General features: G+C 46.0%; 1 protein-coding gene across 2 annotated transcripts; it reads left to right on the top strand.

Moving 5' to 3' along the window:
* Positions 1-4,650: 4,650 nt before the first annotated feature.
* On the top strand, positions 4,651-20,563 carry ZSCAN21 (zinc finger and SCAN domain containing 21). 2 transcript variants are annotated; one of them, XM_012474708.3, is made up of 4 exons: positions 4,651-4,705; positions 11,212-11,706; positions 11,985-12,177; positions 19,320-20,563. In XM_012474708.3, exons 2-4 carry the CDS (start codon positions 11,308-11,310, stop codon positions 20,147-20,149), a joined length of 1,422 nt encoding a protein of 473 aa, XP_012330131.1. In that variant the 5' UTR covers positions 4,651-4,705; positions 11,212-11,307; the 3' UTR covers positions 20,150-20,563. The 2 variants fall into 2 exon arrangements, with proteins under 2 accessions (XP_012330131.1, XP_064232475.1); XM_064376405.1 differs by lacking the exon at positions 4,651-4,705 and adding an exon at positions 7,609-7,851.
* Positions 20,564-22,005: the final 1,442 nt, after the last annotated feature.

The following is a 22,005-nucleotide window of genomic DNA, read 5'->3' as shown; positions in this document are numbered from 1 at the left end:
TGGGTCACTGCAACCCCCACCTCCTGGGTTCAAGCGATTCTCCTGCCTCAGCCTCCCAAGTAGCTGGGATTACAGGCACATGCCACCACACTTGGCTAATTTTTGTATTTTTAGTAGAGATGGGGTTTCACCATATTGGCCAGGCTGGTCTCGAACTCCTGACCTTGTGATCTGCCTGCCTCAGCCTCCCAAAGTGCTGGGATTACAGGCATGAGCCACAGCACCCGGCCTCCTTTCAATTTCTCTAGCAAATATCTTTACAGCTTTCTACATGCTTTACATGCCTTCTGCTTCCAGGAAGAAAAAGGGACGTGTTCAGAGTTGTCATGGGCCAGAGGATTGTTCAGCCTACTCTAAGAGAAGTCAAGGTTTGGTTACCCTCTACTGGCCAACATTGCTGATGGCAGCAAAAATGGGTGATGATGAGAATAAGCGAGGAAGATCCAGAAAACCACCTTTTTAGAGAGAATCATGAACACCTTACTGGAAATGGAGGGAAAGTGCCAGAGACAACACTAAACACTGGAATCTTTTCCTTTCCTGGACTTCTGCTGCAAAGAGCACGGGAATTATTTTTCTTTTGTCAAGCCAAATAATCTCCCAGGCATGATGGTGCATGCCTGTGGTCCCAGCTACTCCAGAGGCTGAGGCAGCAGGATTGCTTGAGACCAGGAGTTCTCTACCAGCCTAGGCAACATGGCAAAACTCCTACAAATCTTTTTTCTTTTTTTTTTTAAGATGGGGTTTCACCATGTTGGCCAGGCTGGTAGAGAACTCCTGACCTCGAGTGATCCACCCACCTCAGCCTCCCAAAGTGCTGGGATTACAGGCGTAAGCCACCACGCCCGGGATTTTTTTTTTTTTTTTTAATAGCTAGGCATGGTAATGTGTGCTTACTCAGGAGGCTGAGGCAGGAGGATCACTTGAGTCCAGTAGTTGGGGGCTGCAGTGAGCTATGATCACACTACTGCACTCCAGCCTGGGCAACAGAGTGAGGCCCTGTCTCAAATAAAAATAAAAATCTCTTGAGACATAGAAAGTACACAGGGTTGGAGAATCTGGCTTGTGCTCTCAGCTTTGATACTAATTAGCTAACCAGTATATCTTGGATCCTTGGATCTGACTCTTCAGGCACTGGTTTCTTCATCTGAAAACAAGAGCTTAGCCAGATTGTCCATAAGGTCTCTTTTGACATTAATATTTTACAGCTCTAAGCCCCTTTGCTTGAGGAGTATCTCAGCCCTGGAAAAGACAATTGGTTTGAAAATAGAAGAATTTTCTTTTTTCTTTTTTTTTTTTGAGACAGAGTCTCGCTCTGTCTCCCAGGCTGGAGTGCAGTGGCGTGATCTTGGCTCATTGCAGCCTCCGCCTCCCAGGTTCAAGCAATTCTCCTGCATCAGCCTCCTGAGTAGCTGGGACTACAGGTGTGTGACCACGCCCAGCTAAATTTTTTTTGTACTTTTAGTAGAGACAGGGTTTTACCATGTTGGCCAGGATGATCTCGATCTCTTGACCTTGTGATCCGCCTGCCTTGGACTCCCAGGAAATAGAAGGATTTTCTTCAAGTCCCAGCATAATCACTTAATGGTTTCATAACTAGGCAAAGACCCATTGACCAAGAGGCTGGTTGGAACCCCTACCAAAGCATTGATACAGGTGTGGCTCATGGAATGTGTGCAGGTTTCCTGGTTTTTCCCTCTGTCCTGGTGATCCTGTTTCCATTTCCCATCTCTTTCTTTCCAGTCTAACTAAGAGGCAGTGGAGTGCCTAAGAGCACAGGCTTTGGAGAAAGAGGGCCAAGTTTCAATCCTGACGCTCCCACGTGTCAGTTGTATGTTACTGGAAAAGTGACTTTTCTGGGCCTGTTTCCTGGTCTATAAAATGGAAATTTTTAGGGTCTGGCACAGTGGCTCACACCTGTAATCCTGGCACTTTGGGAGGCTGAGGCACGCGGATCACTTGAGGTCAGGAGTTCGAGACCATGGGGGAATGAATGAAAAAGACTGACCAGGCTGGGCTCGGTGGCTCATGTCTGTAATCCCAGCACTTTGGGAGGCTGAGGTGGGCAGATCACAAAGTCAAGAGATTGAGACCATCCTGATCAACATGGTGAAACCTCGTCTCTACTAAAAAATACAACAATTAGCCAGGCATGGTGGCACGCACCTGTAGTCCCAGCTACTCAGGAGGCTGAGGGAGAAGAATCACTTGAACCAGGAGGCAGAGGTTGCAGTGAGCCAAGATTGTGCCACTGCACTGCAGCCTGGTGTCAGAGCGAGACTCCATCTCAGAAAAAATAAATAAAAATGAAAAAGATTGACCATGTGATAATTGTTAAAGCTGGCCAGTGAGTACTGGAGGCTCTCTCTTTTTTTTTTTTTTTTAAGAGAAAGCAAGTCTATTAGAGAAGAAACAGAAGAATGCACATGGAGGCTCATTTTCTCTAAATTTGCATGCCATTAAACGTTTAAAAAATTAAAATTATCCTGGAAAATAGGGAAGAATGATGTTGAGTATCTATGAATTCATGGCACATTTGGACAGGGAATTCCATGTGCAGGCAGGCATGTTGATGTTCCTCAACACTTGAGTTTTGCAGGACCAGACAAAAGCAAATTCACTGGGGGCCAGAAGGAGTAGCACTGAAGTCGAAAACACAGAATCTTCAGTCTGAAAACCTGCAGCTGAGCCAGAGAAGCAGGAGGAAAAGACAGGTATAGACATCTTCATCAAGTCCTGCGGCATCAGGAGTCCAGCCCCTGGGTCTTCTACTCAGGAAGTTTAGGACCCACAGAAGGGCAAGGCTACTTCTGATTGATGTCACCGTGACCCTGGTCTGCAAAGTTGAGGACTAAACTCTCCTTCTCTTGTCCAAATTCCTATTTAACGGGCCTGGGGAGTCACCCCCTACAAACCATAAAGCCTCATCAGATGGGTTTTATTTAACCTTATATAACCTGACTGACTTTCCAACCAGGCTCTGGTGTAACATCACACAGCAGATAAAGAAGGAAACCAAAATATTTTTACCCCAAATATGTTTCTTTGCCATATCTTGAAATAGCCCTGCAAAGCTGTCTCTTGCAGGGAAACTCTACAGTCAGTAGAGAATCCCTTTCCCTTTCAGACCTTTTTCCTGATCCAGGAGAGAATCAACTGGGCCTCTGGCACTTTTTAAAGCCTGGTAAGAAATAGTTGCAGTCTGTTCTCTCTAAAACCTGCTGCCGGGAGGCTCCATCTGCATAATGGAAACCCTGGTCTCCACAACCCCTTAGTTTAGCGGTCCCCAACTTTTTGGCACCAGGAACCAGTTTTGTGGAAGACAATTTTTTCCACAAATGGTAGGAGGGGGATGGGTGGTTTCGTGGTTTCAGGATGATTCAAGCACATTACACTTATTGTGCACTTTATTTCTATTATTACATTGTAATATATAGTGAAATAATTATACAACACATCATAATGTAGAATTAGAGCCCAGAGCTTTTTTTCCTGTAATTAGAGGGTCCCATTGTGGGGTTATGGGAGATAGGGACAGATCATCAGGTATTAGATTCTCATAAGGAATGCACAATCTAGATCCCTCACAAGTGCAGTTCACAATAGGGTTTGTGCTCATATGAGAATCTAATGTTAAGGCTGATCTGGAAGGAGGCGGAGCTCAGGCAGTAATAAGAGCGATGGGGAGTGGCTGTAGATACAGATGAAGCTTCACTCCTGCAGTGTGGCCCAGTTCCTAACAGGCCATGGACTGGTACCTGTCTGTGCCCCAGGGTTTGGGGACCTCTGCCTTAGTTAACCCAGACATTCTTTTCTATTGATTATAGGGCTTTAGACAAATACTTTCAGCCAATTGCCAATTAGAAAATCCTTGAGACAATAACTTTCAATCAATTGCCAATTAGACAATAACTTTCAGCCAATTGCCAATTAGAAAAATCCTTTAGACAATAACTTTCAGCCAATTGGCAATTAGAAAATCCTTTAGACAATAACTTTTCAGCCAACTGCCAATTAGAAAATCCTTGCTTCCACCTAGGACTTGGAACATCCCCGACATTCCAATTGTCTTGCCTTTCCCACAGAACCAATATGAATAGTGATTGGTGTCTTGTCTCCCTAAATTGTATAAACCCAAGCTGTAGCCCGACCATCAAAGGCACATGTTCTTAGGACCTCTTGAGACTGCCTCGCGCCATTCGTCACTCATATTTGGTTCAAAATAAATGTCTTCAAATATTTTAGTTTGACTATTTTCATCGACAAAGTATGAACTCAGTCTCTGGCTTCACGGACCAAGCACGGGTTTCCATGTCCATAAACCTGGCCCGAGGTGCTGGACCTGAGGGTACCCAGTGATCTTGGGCTACGAAGTCCGCGAGAAGGACCGAGGTGGGCACCCTAGCCCATGCCCTCCTTGCCCCAAGGCGTCGGGGTGGGGTGGGAGAACTTCCGAAGCCTTCATCTGGTCTGACCGTCTTTGGTAAAAACAGAAAGAGTACCTAGCTGTTCTTTTGGGGTCGATTCAGCACCTCGCTGATGTCTCAAGGGCCAGAAACACAGAGAAGACCTCCCGACTTTCTAGAGGGGCCGCTACGGCCCCACAACACTTTGCCAAGGGGGCGGTGCTATGACGCACTTCCGGCTGCGCGGCCTCGAGGTTTGCGGTGCGATCTCCTGGTACCAGGAGCGGCTCTGACTAACGGTGAGCCTGCTTGTCCCGGGTTAGCGAGGCGGACGGGAAAGGGCGCCTTGTCTGAATAGTTTGGGGAGGGAGGAGTGGGTTTAGCAGCTGTGGCTTCTGAGGACCCCACCTAGACTGGTCCTAGCTGGGCTGTGGGGAGGAGCTCTCCGTCCCCGCCCAGCCCCAGCTGGTGGAGGCGCTGGCTCTCTGGAAAAAGCCTTTTCTTCCACCCGGGGCTTTAACAAATGAAAACTGGACGAACAGATTTCTGGAAGTTTTTTCGCGTTCCAGAATAGTTTTTTTGTGCGCTCCCCAAGCCAAAAAAAACACGTCTATCAGTCTGACCGTGTCCGCCTTTTTTCCTTTCTCCGAACTGGAGGTCCGAACGAACCAAGGGGTTGGAAACCTGTGGGAAGCCGACCCTCATTAGAAGTCTTGGGTAGAATCCAATCCAAAGGAAGAAATAGTCCCCTCGGGCTTTGTTCGAGCTGGAACCCACACATAGGGATCTGCTTAGGTTTAGAAAAACATTTTTAAAGAACCATGTATAAATAAGAGTGTCAAGAGAAAGTTGGTTTGGGCCGAGTTCGGTGGCTCACGGCTGTAATCCTAGCACTTTGGGAGGCCGAGGCGGGCGGATCACTTGAGGACAGGAGTTCGAGAGCAGCCGGTCCAAACCCCATCCCCACTAAAAATACAGAATTGCCCGGGCATGGTGGCGTGCGCCTGTAATCCCAGCTACTCGGGAGGCTGAGGCAGGAGAATCGCTTGAACCCAGCAGGCGGAGGTTGCAGTAAGCCGAGATCGCGCCGCTGCACACCAGCCTGGGTGACAGAGCGACACTTGGTCTCAAAAAAAAAAAAAAAGAAAAAGTTGATTTGGTGGGTGAGATACTTGGAAACCCACGTAATTTAAGAACAGTTGAGCTGTGGAGAGGAAGAGTTAAGAGGCAAGACAGTTGGTTTTCAAGTATTGGAAGGCTGCTATGGAGAAAGTGAGTATTAGGTCTAGGACCAACCTAGGATTTTTGAAATGATGAGGAATTTTATTCAGGTTAAAGAAGAACTTATAACAACTAGAACTCTCCAACAGTGGAATTCTGTGCCTCAAGAATTATCTAATTTGCCTGCCTAGGGATTTGCAGGTAGACTGAAGCATTTTAGCACAAGTTGATAAGTGCTGTTCTGCTTTTAGAATCTATGATAATTTGATTTTTTTGTGCCTCATGTTGTTACAGAACGGACTTGGGGCACCTTCATAAGGGCATATAAGCTTTGGGAAATTGTCGTAGAGGAGGAGGGAAAATGGACACAGAACAACGACCTTCTGTTTATGGTAGACCGTGAACTTTTGCTTGATGGGCCTCTTGAGCTAAACAGTCTAGATAGCTTAGAAAAAAGTCACTGTGGTGGAAGACAGTTTGAGTTAGTGATGAAGCCTCTGATTTCTAGCCACATGCTTCTTTGTTTTTAAAAGACAGGGTTTTGCTTTGTCACCCAGGCTGGAGCACAGTGGTACAGTCACAACTCACTGCAGCCTGGAACTCCTGAGCTCAAGTTACGCTTCAGCCTGGGCAACAAAGCAAGACTTCGTTTCTACAAAAAAAAAAAAAAAAAAAAATTTAATTAGCCAGCTGTGGTGATGCACACCTGTAGTCTTAGCTACTTCAGAGGCTGAGGTGAGAGGATCGCTTGAGGCCAGGAGTACAAGGCTACAGTGAGCTATCATGGTGCCACTGCACTCCAGCCTGGGCAAAAAAAGTGAGACCCAGTCTCTATAATTAAAAAAAAAAAAAAAAAAAAAAAAAAAAAGGCTGGGCACAGTGGCTCACGCCTGTAATCCCAGCACTTTGGGAGGCCAAGGCAGGCAGATCACGAGATCAGGAATTCGAGACCAGCCTGACCAACATGGTGAAACCCCCATCTCTACTAAAAATACAAAAACTAGCCAGGCATGGTGGCAGGTGCCTGTAATCCCAGGTACTCAGGAGGCTGAAGCAGGAGAATTGCTTCAACCTGGGAGGTGGAGGTTGCTGTGAGCCGAGATTGCGCCACTGCACTCCAGCCTGGGAGACAGAGTGATATTCTGTCTCCAAATAAATAAATAAGATAAAGACCTGGTGAAGTGGTTAAAAAAAAATTGAAAAGACCTGGTAAAGTGGTTCACGCCCGTAACCCCAGAACTTTGGGAGATCAAAGCAGGAAGATGGCTTGAGACCAGGTGTTGCAGGCTTCAGTGAGCTGTGATTGTGCCACTGCACTCCAGCCTAGGCAACAGACTAAGACACTGTCTCTAAAAAATAAAAGTTTTAAATTAAAAAGAAAAAGTGTGAAAGAGGAGTCAAGGGATGACTCCAGGTTTTTTGGTCTGTGTAAAAAGAACAATGAGAGTTGCCATTAATTGAGCTGAGTAGCTTTTGAGGGAAAGATGGGAAAGTCTGTTCTGGACATGTTAAGCTTGAGCTGTCTTACTGGAAATCCAGATGGTGATGACAACTGGGTAGTCACATGAGTCTGGAGTTCAGAAGGGAGGTCTAAGTTGAAGGCACAGTTGGGACAGTTGTGAGTATATAGATGGTAATTAAAGCCATGCAACTGGTGAAATCATCAACAAGAGTGAGTGGAGGAAGGAGGAAGGGCGCCCAGCCTGTTACTCATTTGTAGTCTTTCTGCATCTTGCATTTGGATTGTGCGCACTGCAAAACTAATGTGCTGCTGGGCACGGTGGCTCACACCTGTAATCCCAGCACTCTGGGAGGCTGAGGTGGCCAGATTGCTTGAGGTCAGGAGTTCGAGACCAGCCTGGCCAATATGGTGAAACCCCAGCTCTACTAAAAATACAAAAATTAGCTGGGCATAATGGCATATGCCTATAATCTCAACAACTTGGGAGGCTGAGGCAGGAGAATCGCTTGAACTTGGGAGGCAGAGGTTGCAGTGAGCCAAGATCACGCCACTACACTCCAGCCTGGGTGACAGAGAGCCACTCTGTCTGAAAAAAAAAAAAAAAAAAAAAAACCAAAACTGATATGCCTAGAATAAATTGCTTAGCTAGTGAGCTTTCAACGGTCCAGCAGCAACATCTGAAGAAATTTTTTTTCTGTAATTTGCAGAGGCAATCGTATGATCCGTTGGCATCTGTGAATCTGGATTCACCAAGTTCTCAGAGTATATCCTACATGAATGTTATGTTACTACATGACTCCCTGGTGACTTGCCATATTTCCTAGGCCAAATCAGACTCTGAGCAGCCCAAACCAGTTTCTTTCCTGGTCTTGGGGTGCCCTCCTCTGGATAGAATATGAAATTTTGTAACACTTATGTAAAGTTAATCTACCACTGAGGAGGTCTCCTTTTATTTTATTTTATTTTTTATTTTTTTTGTGACGGAGTCTCACTCTGTCGCCCAGGCTGGGAGTGTAGTGTCACGATCTTGGCTCACTACAACCTCCCCCTCGCCTCCTGAGTAACCAGAATTACAGGTGTCTACCACCACGCCCACTAATTTTTGTATTTTCAGTAGAGACAGTAACTTGTAATTTTGTGGTAACTGTATTTTCTTAGTCTAGCATGTGGCCCTAAAGAACCAGAAACCCAAAGGAACCGATATTCTTGCCCCACAGAGTCCCATCTTTAGTGAGGCTCTTTCTGGAGTTTCTGGAGTTTATATGATAACCAGCCTACTAGGCATGGCCCCAGTTCACCATGTTGGCCGGGCTGTTCTCACTCCTGGCCTCAAGTGATCCGCCTGCCTTGGCCTCCCAAGGTGCTGGGATTACAGGCGTGAGCCATTGCACCTGGCCACTCCTTTTAAATATTCTCAAGAATGCTCTCCAGCACAGCTACCTCTGCTATTTCTTGTTTATTTTAGCCTTTAGTGCTCATGCTTTTGTTTTAGGAGGTGAGATGGCGTTGCACCTCCCCCGGCTCAATTTTTATGTAGTACCGAACTTGGGCACTCCATTGCTGTGCTGGATACATACAGACTTATTTGACCAAAGAATCCTTTATTCAAATTATTGGTTATAGTGCTTTTGAACACATTTCAGGAAATAATTCTGTATGCATTTTTTTCTGTGCATTACAGAAACAAATTCTTTTTCATGCTTTGGGTTGCTTCCTGATGTTTGTAATTCCACTGCTAAACACTCCAATCAGCATTAGTTTCTTTTTTTATTTTTATTTTTAAATTTTTAAAGATTAATAAAAGACTTAATTTCATAAATATGAATCATCTTTACAAAATGTTAGCGCTAAAGCCCATTTGTTTGTCACAAAAACTACTTATGATCTTTCTCTTTCTTTTTTTTTATTTTTTTTATTTTATTTATTTATTTATTTATTTATTTGAGTTGGAGTTTCGCTCTTGTTACCCAGGCTGGAGTGCAATGGTGTGATCTCAGCTCACTGAAACCTCCCCATCCTGGCTCAAGCAGTTCTCCTGCTTCAGCCTCCTGTGTAGCTGGGATTACAGGTGGTGCCACCACACCTGGCTAATTTTTGAATTTTTAGTAGAGATAGGGTTTCTCCATGATGACCAGGCTGGTCTTGAACTCCTGATCTCAGGTGATCCACCTGGCTCAGCCTCCCAAAGTGCTGGGATTACAGGCAAGAGACATTGTGCCTGGCCCTTACAATCTCTTTTAAGATTTTCTCATTCTTTAAAAAACAAAATTTGGAATTCCAAAAAAGAATGAAAAATGTGGAAATCATCTATAATTCCATAACGTGGCAATATCACTGTTAGGTTTTGGTCTTTTTCCTTCATTTTGTGTATACTATTTATAAATGTATGACTTTTAATTTTTTTTTTTTTTTTTTTTTTTTTTATTTGAGACGGAGTTTCGCTCTTGATACCCAGGCTGGAGTGCAATGGCGCGATCTCGGCTCACCGCAACCTCCGCCTCCTGGGTTCAGGCAATTCTCCTGCCTCAGCCTCCTGAGTAGCTGGGATTACAGGCACGCGCCACCGTGCCCAGCTAATTTTTTGTATTAGTAGAGACGGGGTTTCACCATGTTGACCAGGATGGTCTCGATCTCTTGACCTCGTGATCCACCCGCCTCGGCCTCCCAAAGTGCTGGGATTACAGGCTTGAGCCACCGCGCCCGGCAACTTTTAATATTTTTTAAGTGTCAAGCCAGATCCATGATTATCATCATGTGTTTGAAATTAGCATAATTGATTGTTGTTGTTTTTGTTGTTGTTGAGGCAGGGTCTTGCTCTGTCGCCCAGGCTGGAGTTCAGTGGTGCAATCACAGCTACAGGTCACTGCACCCTTGACCCCCTGAGCTTAGGTGATCCTCCCACCTCAGCCTCCTGAGTTGCTGGAACCACAAGCGTGTGCCACCACGCCTGGCTAATCTTTGTATTTTTTGTGGAGATGAGGTTTCACCATGTTGGCCAGGCTGGTCTCAAGTTCTTGACCTCAAGTGATCCACCTGCCTTGGCCTCTCAAAGTGCTAGGATTATAGGTGTGAGCCACTGCACCTGGCTCTTCCATTTTTTTTTGTTTTTTAGACAGAGTCTTGCTCTGTCACCCAGGCTGGAGTGCAGTGGCATGCTCTCGGCTCACTGCAACCTCTGCCTCCCAGGTTCAAGCGATTCTCATGCCTCAGCCTCCCAAGTAGCTGGGATTACAGGTGTGCACTACCACAGCCAGCTAACTTTTTGTATTTTTAGTAGAGAAGGGGTTTCACCATGTTAGCCAGGTCTTGATCTACTGACCTCAAGTGATCTGCCCGCCTCAGCCTCCCAAAGTGCTGGGATTACAGGCCTACTGGCCAGTTATTTTTAATGTACTAGTTAATTCCACCCTTCAGCATGACCCTGGTTATACTGACAGTCCCAGTCATTTGGCTAGTGAATTTTCATTGCTTAAGCCAAATGTCTTAGGTTTAAACAGATGGCATCTGGCTAGCAGATAGCTTGATAAAATCTCAGAAACTATAATGTCTATAGTGGTGAGGTTCTCAACTAGGTTTCAGAGCAAAGTTAATTTTAAAATTGTACTGCTACTTTGTACTTTTTAAGAGAGTGGATACCACTAAAATCAAAGTAGGATATCCTGAGCTAATTCCAGCATTTTATTTATTTGTTTTAATTTTATTTTTTGAGATGGAGTCTCACTCTGTCACCCAGGCTGGAGTGCAGTGGCACAATCTCGGCTCACTGCAACCTCCGCCTACCGGGTTCAAGTGATTCTCCTGCCTCAGCCTCCTGAGTAGCTGGGATTACAGATGCCCAGTTAATTTTGTATTTTTAGTCGAAACAGTATTTCACCACATTGGCCAGGCTGGTCTCAAACTCCTGACCACAGGTGATTTGCCTGCCTCTGTCTCCCCAAGTGCTGGAATTACAGGCATGAGCCACTGTGCCTGGCTCATTCCAGAAAGATTTTGAGCAGTTGTTTTTATATGGTAGTTTTATGGTGGACATAATTTCCACAGTTTCTTGTGCTAAACGTATGGCTGTAAAGACCCCAAAACACTTTTCAGTTTGATTATTTTATGGTAACTATATTTTCTTAGGTTTAACGTGTGGCCCTAAAGAACTGGAAACCCAAAGGACCCAATATTCCTGCCTCACAGAGTCCCATCTTTAGTGGGGCTGCTTCTGGAATTTATATGATGACCAAGGTCCTAGGCATGGCCCCAGTTCTGGGCCCTAGGCCTCCACAGGAGCAGATGGGGCCTCTGATGGCAAAAGTCGAGGAGAAAGAAGAGAAAGGCAAGTGCCTTCCTAGCCTGGAGATGTTCCGCCAGCGCTTCAGGCAGTTTGGGTACCATGACACCCCTGGACCCCGGGAGGCTCTGAGCCAACTCCGGGTGCTCTGCTGTGAGTGGCTGAGGCCCGAGATCCACACCAAGGAGCAGATCCTGGAGCTGCTGGTGCTGGAGCAGTTCCTGACCATCCTTCCCCAGGAGCTCCAGGCCTGGGTGCAGGAGCACTGCCCGGAGAGCGCTGAAGAGGCTGTCACTCTCCTCGAAGATCTGGAGCGGGAACTGGATGAGCCAGCACACCAGGTAGGCAGGGAGACCTTTGTTATTCTAGGAGATTAGAAGCATAACATTCTAGGCAGGAACAAGAGTAAGATTCACTGAATGGAAATTTCTACTGAATTTGACCATATTTTCTCCTATTTTTCTCTATTATCCTAAACTAACCTTTAGCCTTGGGAATGGAATGGGATGGGTATTTTCCTTTTCTCTTTCCTAGAGGCTCTACATAGCGCTCCTGGGATTTTCATTCCAGTTCTTAAAGTGAGCCATGCACAAACCCAGCCATTCCTAATTGTCTCTAGGTCTCAATTCCTCCAAATGAACAGAAACAGGTGTGGGAGAAGATATCCTCCTCAGGAACAGCAAAGGAATCCCCGAGCAATGCGCAGCCACAGCCCATGGAGACCAGTCACAAATATGAGGCTTGGGGACCCCTGTACATCCAAGAGACTGGTGAGGAGCAGGAGTTCTCTCAAGATCTGAGAAAGGTCCGAGGTAAGGACCACTCATTAGAGTCTTGTTCAGTGCCCCAGGCCTCTGTGATTGGAGAAGCAGAATAATTAATAATTCTTGGTTGTGTGGTGATTTCACAGATTGACTTCATTTGTTGGGCTGACTGGGTGGAAATAGTTCACCTTCCTCCCCCAGGTTCGGCTCTCTCAGCCTGGGTCCTAGCCTGGGAATGGATCACTCTTAAAGGATCAATTTCTCTTTAAAGTCTGGGTATTACAAATAATTTTTTTTTAAAGGATCGATTGAAGTGAGTTTATTAAAGAAACTGTTAATAGAGGCGTAGACAGTTCAAATGAACCAATAAAGAATAGCAGTGCACCAGACAACAGTGAAAAGCTTTTACTCCCTGTGAGCCTAAAGGGACAGAGAGGGCCCCTGTTACCAGAACCAAAAGAGCTATAGTCATGGAGGAGGGGGTCACTTGATAGGAATTGTGGCTGTAGGCCCTGCCATGGGGTGAGGACAAAACAGAATAAATACCAGCTGCACCCTCCTCCTGCCCTTAAATCTCCTGCTTTTGTTCCCCAATGGCAAACCCAGTTGGCAGCCAGAGAGCAGGAGAGACAAGACAGTGCGACCCTTAGGGTCAGCTTCCTGGAGCACAGGGCGGGGCAGAGAATGGATCTGGGAAAGGCAAATGGAAAATAATTGGCAACCTCCTTTCTGAAGCTATGGAAAGAGATGGGGCGTTTTTCACAAGTCAAAGATATATTAGGTGACTACTCCTGAGCTCAAATCTCCATAAATTATGGTTTATATAATAATCTCAGAGGCCATAAATGGTCATTCCCTGTTGAGTGTTTTTTTGAGACAGGGATTCTATCTGACACCCAGGCTGGAGGACAGTGGCGTGATCGTAGCTCACTGCAGCCTCAATCTCGGGGGCTCAAGAGATCCTCCCACCTCAGCCTCCCAAGTAGCTTGGACCACCACGCCTGGCTAACTTTTTATTTTTTTGTAGAGACAGGGTCTCACTATGTTGCCCCAGCTGGCCCTGTTATTTTGTTATTTTATGGTTTCTGCTCTTAAGTACCTTCATTTACCTGGAGAATTAGAACTAAATTCTTGAAACAGAGTTAATGTTTAATTATATGTTTGCAAAAATATGACACATTATTCTGAATCCTAATAGTTTCAAACCAGGACTTCGCTTATGTGTTGGTGGTGTAGGCCACTATTTATGTGGGTGGTGTGATTTCATGACAAGAGTCCATGGCCCTCAGAAATCTTCCTCCTTGGCATGCCTACTGTGTCTCAAACGTGAAACTCCGTTGTGGAAACAGTTTTGAGTTGTGTTAAAAGTCACATTTTCTGGGAAAAGTGAAGAATTAAACTGTTAGGTGAATTCTTCACGGTTTATGGTGAACACAGTAGCCCTCTCAGGCAGTTAGGGTCTCCCCGGAGTTGCCACAGTAATTAGAGATAAAAGTAGCCAGAGACTGGCTAGGCATGGTGGCTCACGCCTGTAATCCAAGCACTTTGGGGGCCAAGGCGGGCGGATCACCTGAGGTCGGGAGTTCAAGACCAGCCTGACCAACATGGTGAAACCCTGTCTTCATTTAAAAAAAAAAAAAAATATATATATATATATATATATAAAAGAGGGGGAAAAAAAGTAGCCAGAGACCTATCTGGTCGGTTTTATTTTCCATATCTCTTGGTGTAGCCCTCAGCAGTACCACACAAAGAAGAGGGTGGAGTGGAAGGATTATCAGACCCAGTAACAGCCTTGGGTTTTAGTACCCAGATAGGACAGAAGACAAAACTTCTGGGCCCTCCTAAGGAAAGGAAGGGAAGGTGGCGAGAGCTTTGCATAAAGTCCTTTGTTTTTGAGACCAGTGTTGCTGTCCCCCAGGCTAGAGTGCAGTGGCCCGATCTCAGCTTACTGTAGCCTCTGCCTCCCAGGTTCAAGCGATTCTCCTGCCTCATCCTCTCAAGTAGCTGGGATTACAGATATCCACCACCACACCAGGCTAATTTTTGTATTTTTAGTGGAGAGATGAGGTTTTGCCATGTTGGCCAGGCTGGTCTCAAACTCCTGACCTGAAGTGATCCACCTGCCTTGGCTTCTCAAAGGGCTGGGATTATAGGTGTGGGCCACTGCACCTGACCCTGCATAAAGTCTTAAAAGGTTATATTGTCAGTATGAAAAGATATCCTAGAGCCAAAAAATGAGCCTGCTAGCATAGGAAACAGGAAGTTACCAGTGAGGCTGAGCTCTTGAGTGAAAATCAAAGCGTACCCTGAAACATGGAAACCCCGGGCATTTACCACAGTAGTGATTGGGATCTGCCTTTGTGGTGCCTTCATGGTCCAGAAGTCTCCGAGCCAAGAAATTAACACCAACACTGGCCCTGGGTGCCAGGCAAATGTGAAGCCACAGACAGACAATTTCAGTGAATTCTGGAATATTTCAGGCCATGCAAGAATCAGTGGGGGAAGCGGAGATGTGGAATAGGGAACAAAGCCTTTTTAGAGAATAAAAATTATATCCAAAGAGAGTGAGAGTCGGGAGAAACAACAAAAGGAGAATTAAAGCCAAAATAGTCTGCAATAATAGAACATCAGTGAAAGTTTTGTTGTTGTTGTTTTGTTGTTGTTGTTGTTGTTGTTTTGAGATGGAGTCTTGCTCTGTTGCTCAGGCTGGAGTGCAGTGGCATGATACTGGTTCATTGCAACCTCTGCCTTCCAGGTCCAAGTGATTCTTCTGCCTCAGCCTCCTGAGTAGCTGGGATTACAGGTACACAGCACCATGCCCGGCTAATTTTTGTATTTTTAGTAGAGACAGGGGTTTCACCAGGCTGGTCTCGAACTCCTGACCTTGTGATCCACCCTGCTCGGCCTCCCAAAGTGCTGAGATTACAGGCATGAGCCACTGCACTCGGACTGAAAAGTCTTTATAAAATAAATTGGTTTAAAATAATATTTGTTTGTTTGTTTTTAATATAGGGTCTGGCTCTGTCACCTAGGCTGGAATGCAGAGGTGTGAAACACAGCTCACTGGAGCCTCAACCTCCCAGGTTCAAGTGATCTTCCCACCTCACCCAAATTTTTTTTTTTTTTGGTAGAGATTGGGTATTGCCATGTTGCCTAGGCTGGTCTCTAACTCCTGGGCTCAAACAATCTGCCTGCCTCAGCCTCCCAAAGTGCTGGAATTACAAGCATAAGCCACCGTGCCTGGCCTTAAAATAATTTAAGACATAAAATAAATCACTGAGACCTTAAAAAAAAAGAAACAATAATAAAAACACACACAGTCACCTTTGATAAAAACAAAATAAGAGCTTCTAAAAGTGAAAACTATAGTCATTGAAATTAAGAATGTAATGGCTGTTGTAAATAATCAAGGAGATGATTAGTGAATAGAGGTAGATGTGAGGAAGTCATCTGAAATGCTGCTTAGAAAGATCATGGTGTCAGGCATTGGACATCAGTGTGGGATTAGATGAGGATGTCCAGCATATGTTTAACAGCTGTTCCAGAGGAGGACAGAGTTGGAGAAGACAGACATGGTGGCTCACACTGGTCATTTCAGAACTTTGGAAGACCTAGGATGGCAGATCTCTTGGGGTCAGGAGTTCAAGACCAGACTAGCCAACATAGCAAAACCCTGACTCGACTAAAAATATGAAAATTAGCTGGGTGTGGTGGCACTCGCCCATAATCCCAGCTCCTCAGAAGGCTGAGACATGAGAATCACTTAAACCCAGAGGCAGAGGTTGCAGTGAGCAGAGATCACACCACTGCACTCCAGAGTGGGCAACAGAGCTAGACCCTGTCTCAAAAAAAAAAAAGACGCCGGGCACAGTGCTCATGCCTGTAATCCTAGTACTTTGGGAGGTGGAGGCAAGCGGATCCCGAGGTCAGGTATTCGAGACCAGCCTGACCAACATAGTGAATCCCTGTCTCTATTAAAAATTCAAAAATTAGCTGGGTGTGGTGGCGCATGCCTGTAATCCTAGCTACTCAGGAGGCTGAGGCAGGAGAATTGCTTGAACCCAGGAGGTGGAGGTTGCGTGAGCCGAGATCACACCACTGCACTCCAGCCTGGGCAAGAGAGCCAGACTGTGTCTGGCTCAGAAAAAAGAGGGAGAAGCACTAGTGAGAAAGAGAAAATGTTGAGTTGTCCAAAAGTGATGAAAGATATAAATCCTAAGATTCAGGGCCAGGTGTGGTTTCTCACACCTGTAATCCCAGCACTTTGGGAGGCCAAGATGGGCGGATCACGAGGTCAGGAGTTTGAGACCAGCCTGGCTAACACAGTGAAACCCTGCCTCTACTAAAAATACAAAAAATTAGCCTGGCATTGTGGCACATGCCTGTAGTCCCAGCTATTTGGGAGGCTGAGGCAGGAGAATCGCTTGAACCTGAGAGGCAGAGGTTGCAATAAGCCAAGATCATGCCACTGCACTTCAGCCTGAGCAACAGAGTGAGACCCTGCCCATCTCACAACAAGTAACCAAGACATAAAAGACAGATTACCCGCTTTAAAGGAATGCTGATTAGACTGATGGCAAACTTCCCAACAGTAACAGTGCAGGCTGGAAGACAATGAAATAAATAGTCCAAGTAAAATCTTTTTCAATTTTTGCCTGATTCAGCTATTTTTAAAATGTTAACTTTTGGTTGGACATGGTGGCTCACACCTATAATCCCAGCACTTTGGGAGGCCGAGGCGGGTGGATCACTTGAGGCCAGGAGTTCGAGACCAGCCTGAGCAACATGGTGAAACCCCATCTCTACAAAAGTACAAAAATTAATCAGGTATGGTGGCTAGTGCCTGGGGGTCCCATCTACTCAGAAGGCTGAGGCAGGAGGATCACTTGCGCCTATGAGGTGGAGGTTACAGTGAGCTAAGATCATGCCACCCTCACTCCACCTGGGCAATAGAGCCAGACCCCGTCTTAAAATAAAAGTTTTATGAAGTTACTTCTATCCCACACATCTAGTTCATGGCTGTGCAGTAACTTGAAGAAAAGTCTGGGTGTAGGCAAGCGATTGCTCATTATGGAGAGTGAAAAGGACTTTAGCTGCTGCAGCTCTGGGCCCCAGCAGATGGTGAGGAGAGGATGAGCCTGAAGGCAGCTGATGGTCACTGTCAGCAAAGCAAGGAGATAAATGGCTGGTCAGAGAGAGAGACTGTCAAGGCAGTTCCTAGGGAAAGAGAAAAAGGACTTAGGAGGAAGGTAGCTTGCTGACTGAGGCTTCTGTACCCTCAAGGGATTAACAGTCCTCAAAGGGGGCCCATTTTTCAGAGCAAATTTCCCTTACTCCCCTTTTCCCTGCATGTGGATGGCTAGGTGGACATTTAAGAGGTTTGACTGCCTGGTGAGGCGCTCTAAAAAGATAAGCTGGTTCCATCTGATTTCAACAGTGAGCGTCACTTTATAACTAAATTACAATATGTAGCCAGTGTAAGTGAAATGATGAGCTTAGTTAAGCCCTCCTGGAGATCACGTGCTTTCATTCCGATTGATACAGATCTGGGGCTGGAAGGATTGTAAATGGTCTGGATGCCCTCTTTGATTGCTTTTATGTTCAGCTGCTGTGGGAACATGGGTTTTTGTGAGTTTACCACTCAGCATCTTCCTTAATTGTCCTTGTCATTTTCCTTAACTCTGGCCCTGCAGCAATCATTCTCCCTTGTTTTTTTCTGCCTGAGGCTCAGCTGTTCTCCTTTAAAAAAAAAAAAAGCTGGAGGGGGGAAACGCTGGGCATAGTGGCTCACACCTATTATCCGAGCAGGCAGATCACCTGAGGTCAGGAATTCAAGACCAGCCTGGCCAACATGGTGAAACCCTGTCTCTACTGAAAATACAAAAATTAGCCAGGCGTGGTGGTGGGCCTTCTAGTCCCAGCTACTCAGGAGGCTGAGCTAGGAGAATTGCTTGAACCCAGGAGAAGAGGCTGTGGTGAGTCAAGATAACAGCATTGCACTCCAGCCTGAGCAACAGAATGAGACTCTGTCTCAAAATAAATAAATAAATTAAAATTAAATTTTAAAAAAGATAGGGTCAGACAGGTGCGGTGGCTCACACCTGTAATCCCAGCATTTTGGGAGGCTGAGGCAGGTGGATCACAAAGTCAGGAGTTCCAGACCAGCCTGGCCAACATAGTGAAACCCCATCTCTACTAAAAATACAAAAAATTAGTTGGGCATGGTGGCAGGCACGTGTAATCCCAGCTCCTCGGGTGGCTGAGACTGGAAAATCGCTTGAACCTGGGAGGCGCAAGTTGCCATGAGTGGAGATCATGCCACTGCACTCCAGCCTGGGTGACAGTGTGAGACTCCATCTGAAAAAAAAAGATAGGGTCAAGCTGGGTGTGGTGGCTCACGCCTGCAATTTCAGCACTTTTGGAGGCTGAGGCTGGCAGATCTCCTGAGGTCAGGAGTTCGAGACAGCCTGGCCAACATGGTGAAACCCCATCTCTACTAAAAATAAAAAATTAGCTGGGTGTGGTGGCACGTGCCTGTAGTCCTAGCTACTCAGGAGGCTGAGGCAGGAGAATCACTTGAACCCAGGAGGTTGCTATGAGGTGAGATCACACCACTGCACTCCAACCTGGGACAGAGTGAGACTCCATCTCACAAAAAAGATAGTCTCAATCTTGCACAGTCCGGCACAATCACAGTTCACTGCATCCTTGACCTTCCACGCTTAAGTGATCTTCTCACCTCAGTCTCCCAAATAGCTGGACCACAGGGGCACAACATGCCTGCTTAATTTTTTTATTTTTATGTTTTATAGAAATGGGGTCTCCCTATGTTGCCCAGGCTGGTCTTGAACTCCCAGATTCAAGCTATCCTCCTGCCTTGGCTCCCAGAGTGCTGGGATTTCAGGCATGAGCCTCTGTGGCTGGCTACCACTCTCCTATATGCTGCATTTTGTCTTCTGTATGTGAAGTTGTTTTTCTGGCAAAGCCATGTTCTTCATATCCTAATAGCTTCGGGTGGGGGCTTGTGTGAAAGTGTGGGACTGTAAACTAGATTGGATGATGCTTTACTTGTATCCATGCGCTATTATGAGCTCTACTTAGTCACCTTTCAGAGTCCATCAGTCTCAACTGGTCGTCCTGTTTCTCTGGGAACAACTGAAGTATCCTTAATCTGCTTATTGTTTCAGATTGCAGATTGAGTACCCAGCACAAGGAGTCAGCAGATGAGCAGAAAGGTTCTGAAGCAGATGGGCTCAAAGGGGATATCATTTCTGTGATTATCGCCAATAAACCTGAGGCCAGGTTAGAGAGGCAGTGTGTAAACCTTGAAAGTGAAAGAGGAACAAAACCCCCTCTTCAAGAGTCAGGCTCCAAGAAAGGTAGAGAATCAGTTCCTACTAAACCTAACGCAGGAGAGAGACGTTATATATGTGCCGAGTGTGGTAAAGCCTTTAGTAATAGCTCAAATCTCACCAAACACCGGAGAACACACACTGGCGAGAAACCTTACGTGTGCACCAAGTGTGGGAAAGCTTTCAGCCACAGCTCAAACCTCACCCTCCACTACAGAACACACTTGGTGGACCGGCCCTACGACTGTAAGTGTGGAAAAGCCTTCGGGCAGAGCTCAGACCTCCTTAAACATCAGAGAATGCACACTGAAGAGGCACCGTATCAGTGCAAAGATTGTGGGAAGGCTTTCAGTGGGAAAGGCAGTCTCATTCGTCACTATCGGATCCACACTGGGGAGAAGCCTTATCAGTGTAACGAATGTGGGAAGAGCTTCAGTCAGCATGCGGGCCTCAGCTCCCACCAGAGACTCCACACCGGAGAGAAGCCCTATAAGTGTAAGGAGTGTGGGAAAGCCTTCAACCACAGCTCAAACTTCAATAAACACCACAGAATCCACACCGGGGAAAAGCCCTACTGGTGTCATCACTGTGGAAAGACCTTCTGTAGCAAGTCAAATCTTTCCAAACATCAGCGAGTGCACACTGTAGAGGGAGAGCCGCTGTAACTGTCAAGTACACTCGTGTCGTCATTGTTTCAAAGTTTAGAATGTGAACAACAGGAAGAAGTTTTGTCATTGCAGTATTGATTCCAACGGTAGAGTTTGTATCACTCATCACCAGGGGATGCCTGAGGAGTGAGAGCTCCACAGTGACACGGTAGGCAGGAGGTCCTCAGTTGGTGTCTGGAGGTTCCACACTCGCCAGTTCACTGGGGCAGAGTCCCCTCCCCACAGTTAGGGTCCCAGTAAACCATGCCAGCATTACCTTTTGTATAGTTAAACTGACTCTTATCCGGTATAGTTAAGAAAGAAACATTAAGACTATTTCTGTTTTGACATATATTCAAGAATTTTCATTTGTAAAGAATTGAGCCACACTGAACACAGTTGAATGAGATTCAGAATAAACTTGTAACAGTTTGTAATGTCTCAGGATTATTATTATGACAAATGATGTGTTAGTTATTGAATACTTACAGATGGGGAGAACTATTCCTACTGGTTTAGCTTTTAGAAAATTTGGATTTGGGGTCAGGCATGGTGGCTCATGCCTGAAATCCCAGCACTTTAGGAGGCTGAAGTGGGTGGATCACCTGAGGTCAGGAGTTCAAGACCAGCCTGGCCAACATGGCAAAACCCCATCTCAACTAAAAATACAATTAGCCAATCGTGATGGCGGGCGCCTGTAGTCCCAGCTACTTGGGAGGCTGAGGAGGGAGAATTGCTTGAACCCAGGAGGCAGAGGTTGCAGTGGGCCGACACTACGCCACTGCACTCCAGCCTAGGTGACACAGCAAGACTCCATCTCAAAAAAGCAAATGCTTTCACCAGATCAAGAACTGGATACCAAGAGCCAGGGGCCATGTTGAACTGTCCCAGGAAGAGCACACCCCCCACAGCAGTTGTGGATGGGTTTGTGGCAGACAACCATTATCAGCTAGAACTTGTCTTTTTTATAGAAGCCACACAGGAGTGTTTTCCACATCTTCAAGGGCAGCAGTAATCACTTCAGTTCCATTCAGGGTGTGGTATTGTTTCTTGCCATTTTGATTGGTTGGAAGGGCAGGGTGTGCAGGAGATTCCACTTGACCCTTCTTCCTATGACCTATGCTACAGGAAAAGTAACCAATGTGCTGGGCATCTTTCCCCCTGCTAAACATATCCCAATTATCTTCTCAGGGACATGGCCATAGGCTGGGTCTGTTCCCACTGAGCCCACTGAGATGGATTTGGGCCAGGACTCCATTTATCAGCTGACCGCTGTCTGGAGGGCAATGGTAAGTTTTAGATCCATGTCATCTTACATCCTTATCAGAAAGCCTCTCATTTTTTTTGGCCGGGTGTGGTGGCTCACGCTTATAGTCCCAGCACTTTGGGATGCTGAGGCAGGCGGATGATGAGGTCAGGAGTTTGAGACAAACCTGACCAACATGGTGAAACCCTGTCTCTACTTAAAATACAAAATTAGCCGAGCGTGGTTGCACATGCCTGTAATCCCAGCTACTTGGGAGGCTGAGGCAGGAGAATTGTTTCAACCTGGGCAGCACAGATTGCGGTGAGCTGAGATCGAGCCACTGCACTCACTGCACTCCAGCCTGAGTGACGGAGTGTGACTCCATCTCAAAAAAAAAAACCTCAGAAGGCCTGGACATTCTGTTTTCCTAGTACATTATTCTAGTGAGCAGCCAAGGGTCCTTTGGTGGAATATTTATTGCATATACTTGTGGTACAATTGGAAGGTCTTCAAAGAAACCCAAACTCCTCTTAAGTTGATGATGGATTCTGGATCTCAGAACTGGCTCAGATCTGGAAAGTAGGGGAAGAAATGCAATTTCCCATTGTAACAGCTGGTATCAGCCTTC

Source organism: Aotus nancymaae, unplaced genomic scaffold, assembly GCF_030222135.1.
Source record: "Aotus nancymaae isolate 86718 unplaced genomic scaffold, 86718_ANA_hifiasm-v0.15.2.pri h1tg000015l_0, whole genome shotgun sequence".
NCBI classification, from domain to species: domain Eukaryota; kingdom Metazoa; phylum Chordata; class Mammalia; order Primates; family Aotidae; genus Aotus; species Aotus nancymaae.
This window is presented reverse-complemented; position numbering and strand designations above follow the sequence as displayed.

Coding starts and splice junctions, on each gene's coding strand:
- ZSCAN21 (XM_012474708.3), top strand. CDS start 11,308: ATGATGACCAAGGTCCTAGGCATGGCCCCAGTTCTGGGCCCTAGGCCT. Junction 11,707..11,984: donor TGGATGAGCCAGCACACCAG/GTAGGCAGGGAG, acceptor AATTGTCTCTAG/GTCTCAATTCCTCCAAATGA. Junction 12,178..19,319: donor AGATCTGAGAAAGGTCCGAG/GTAAGGACCACT, acceptor TTATTGTTTCAG/ATTGCAGATTGAGTACCCAG.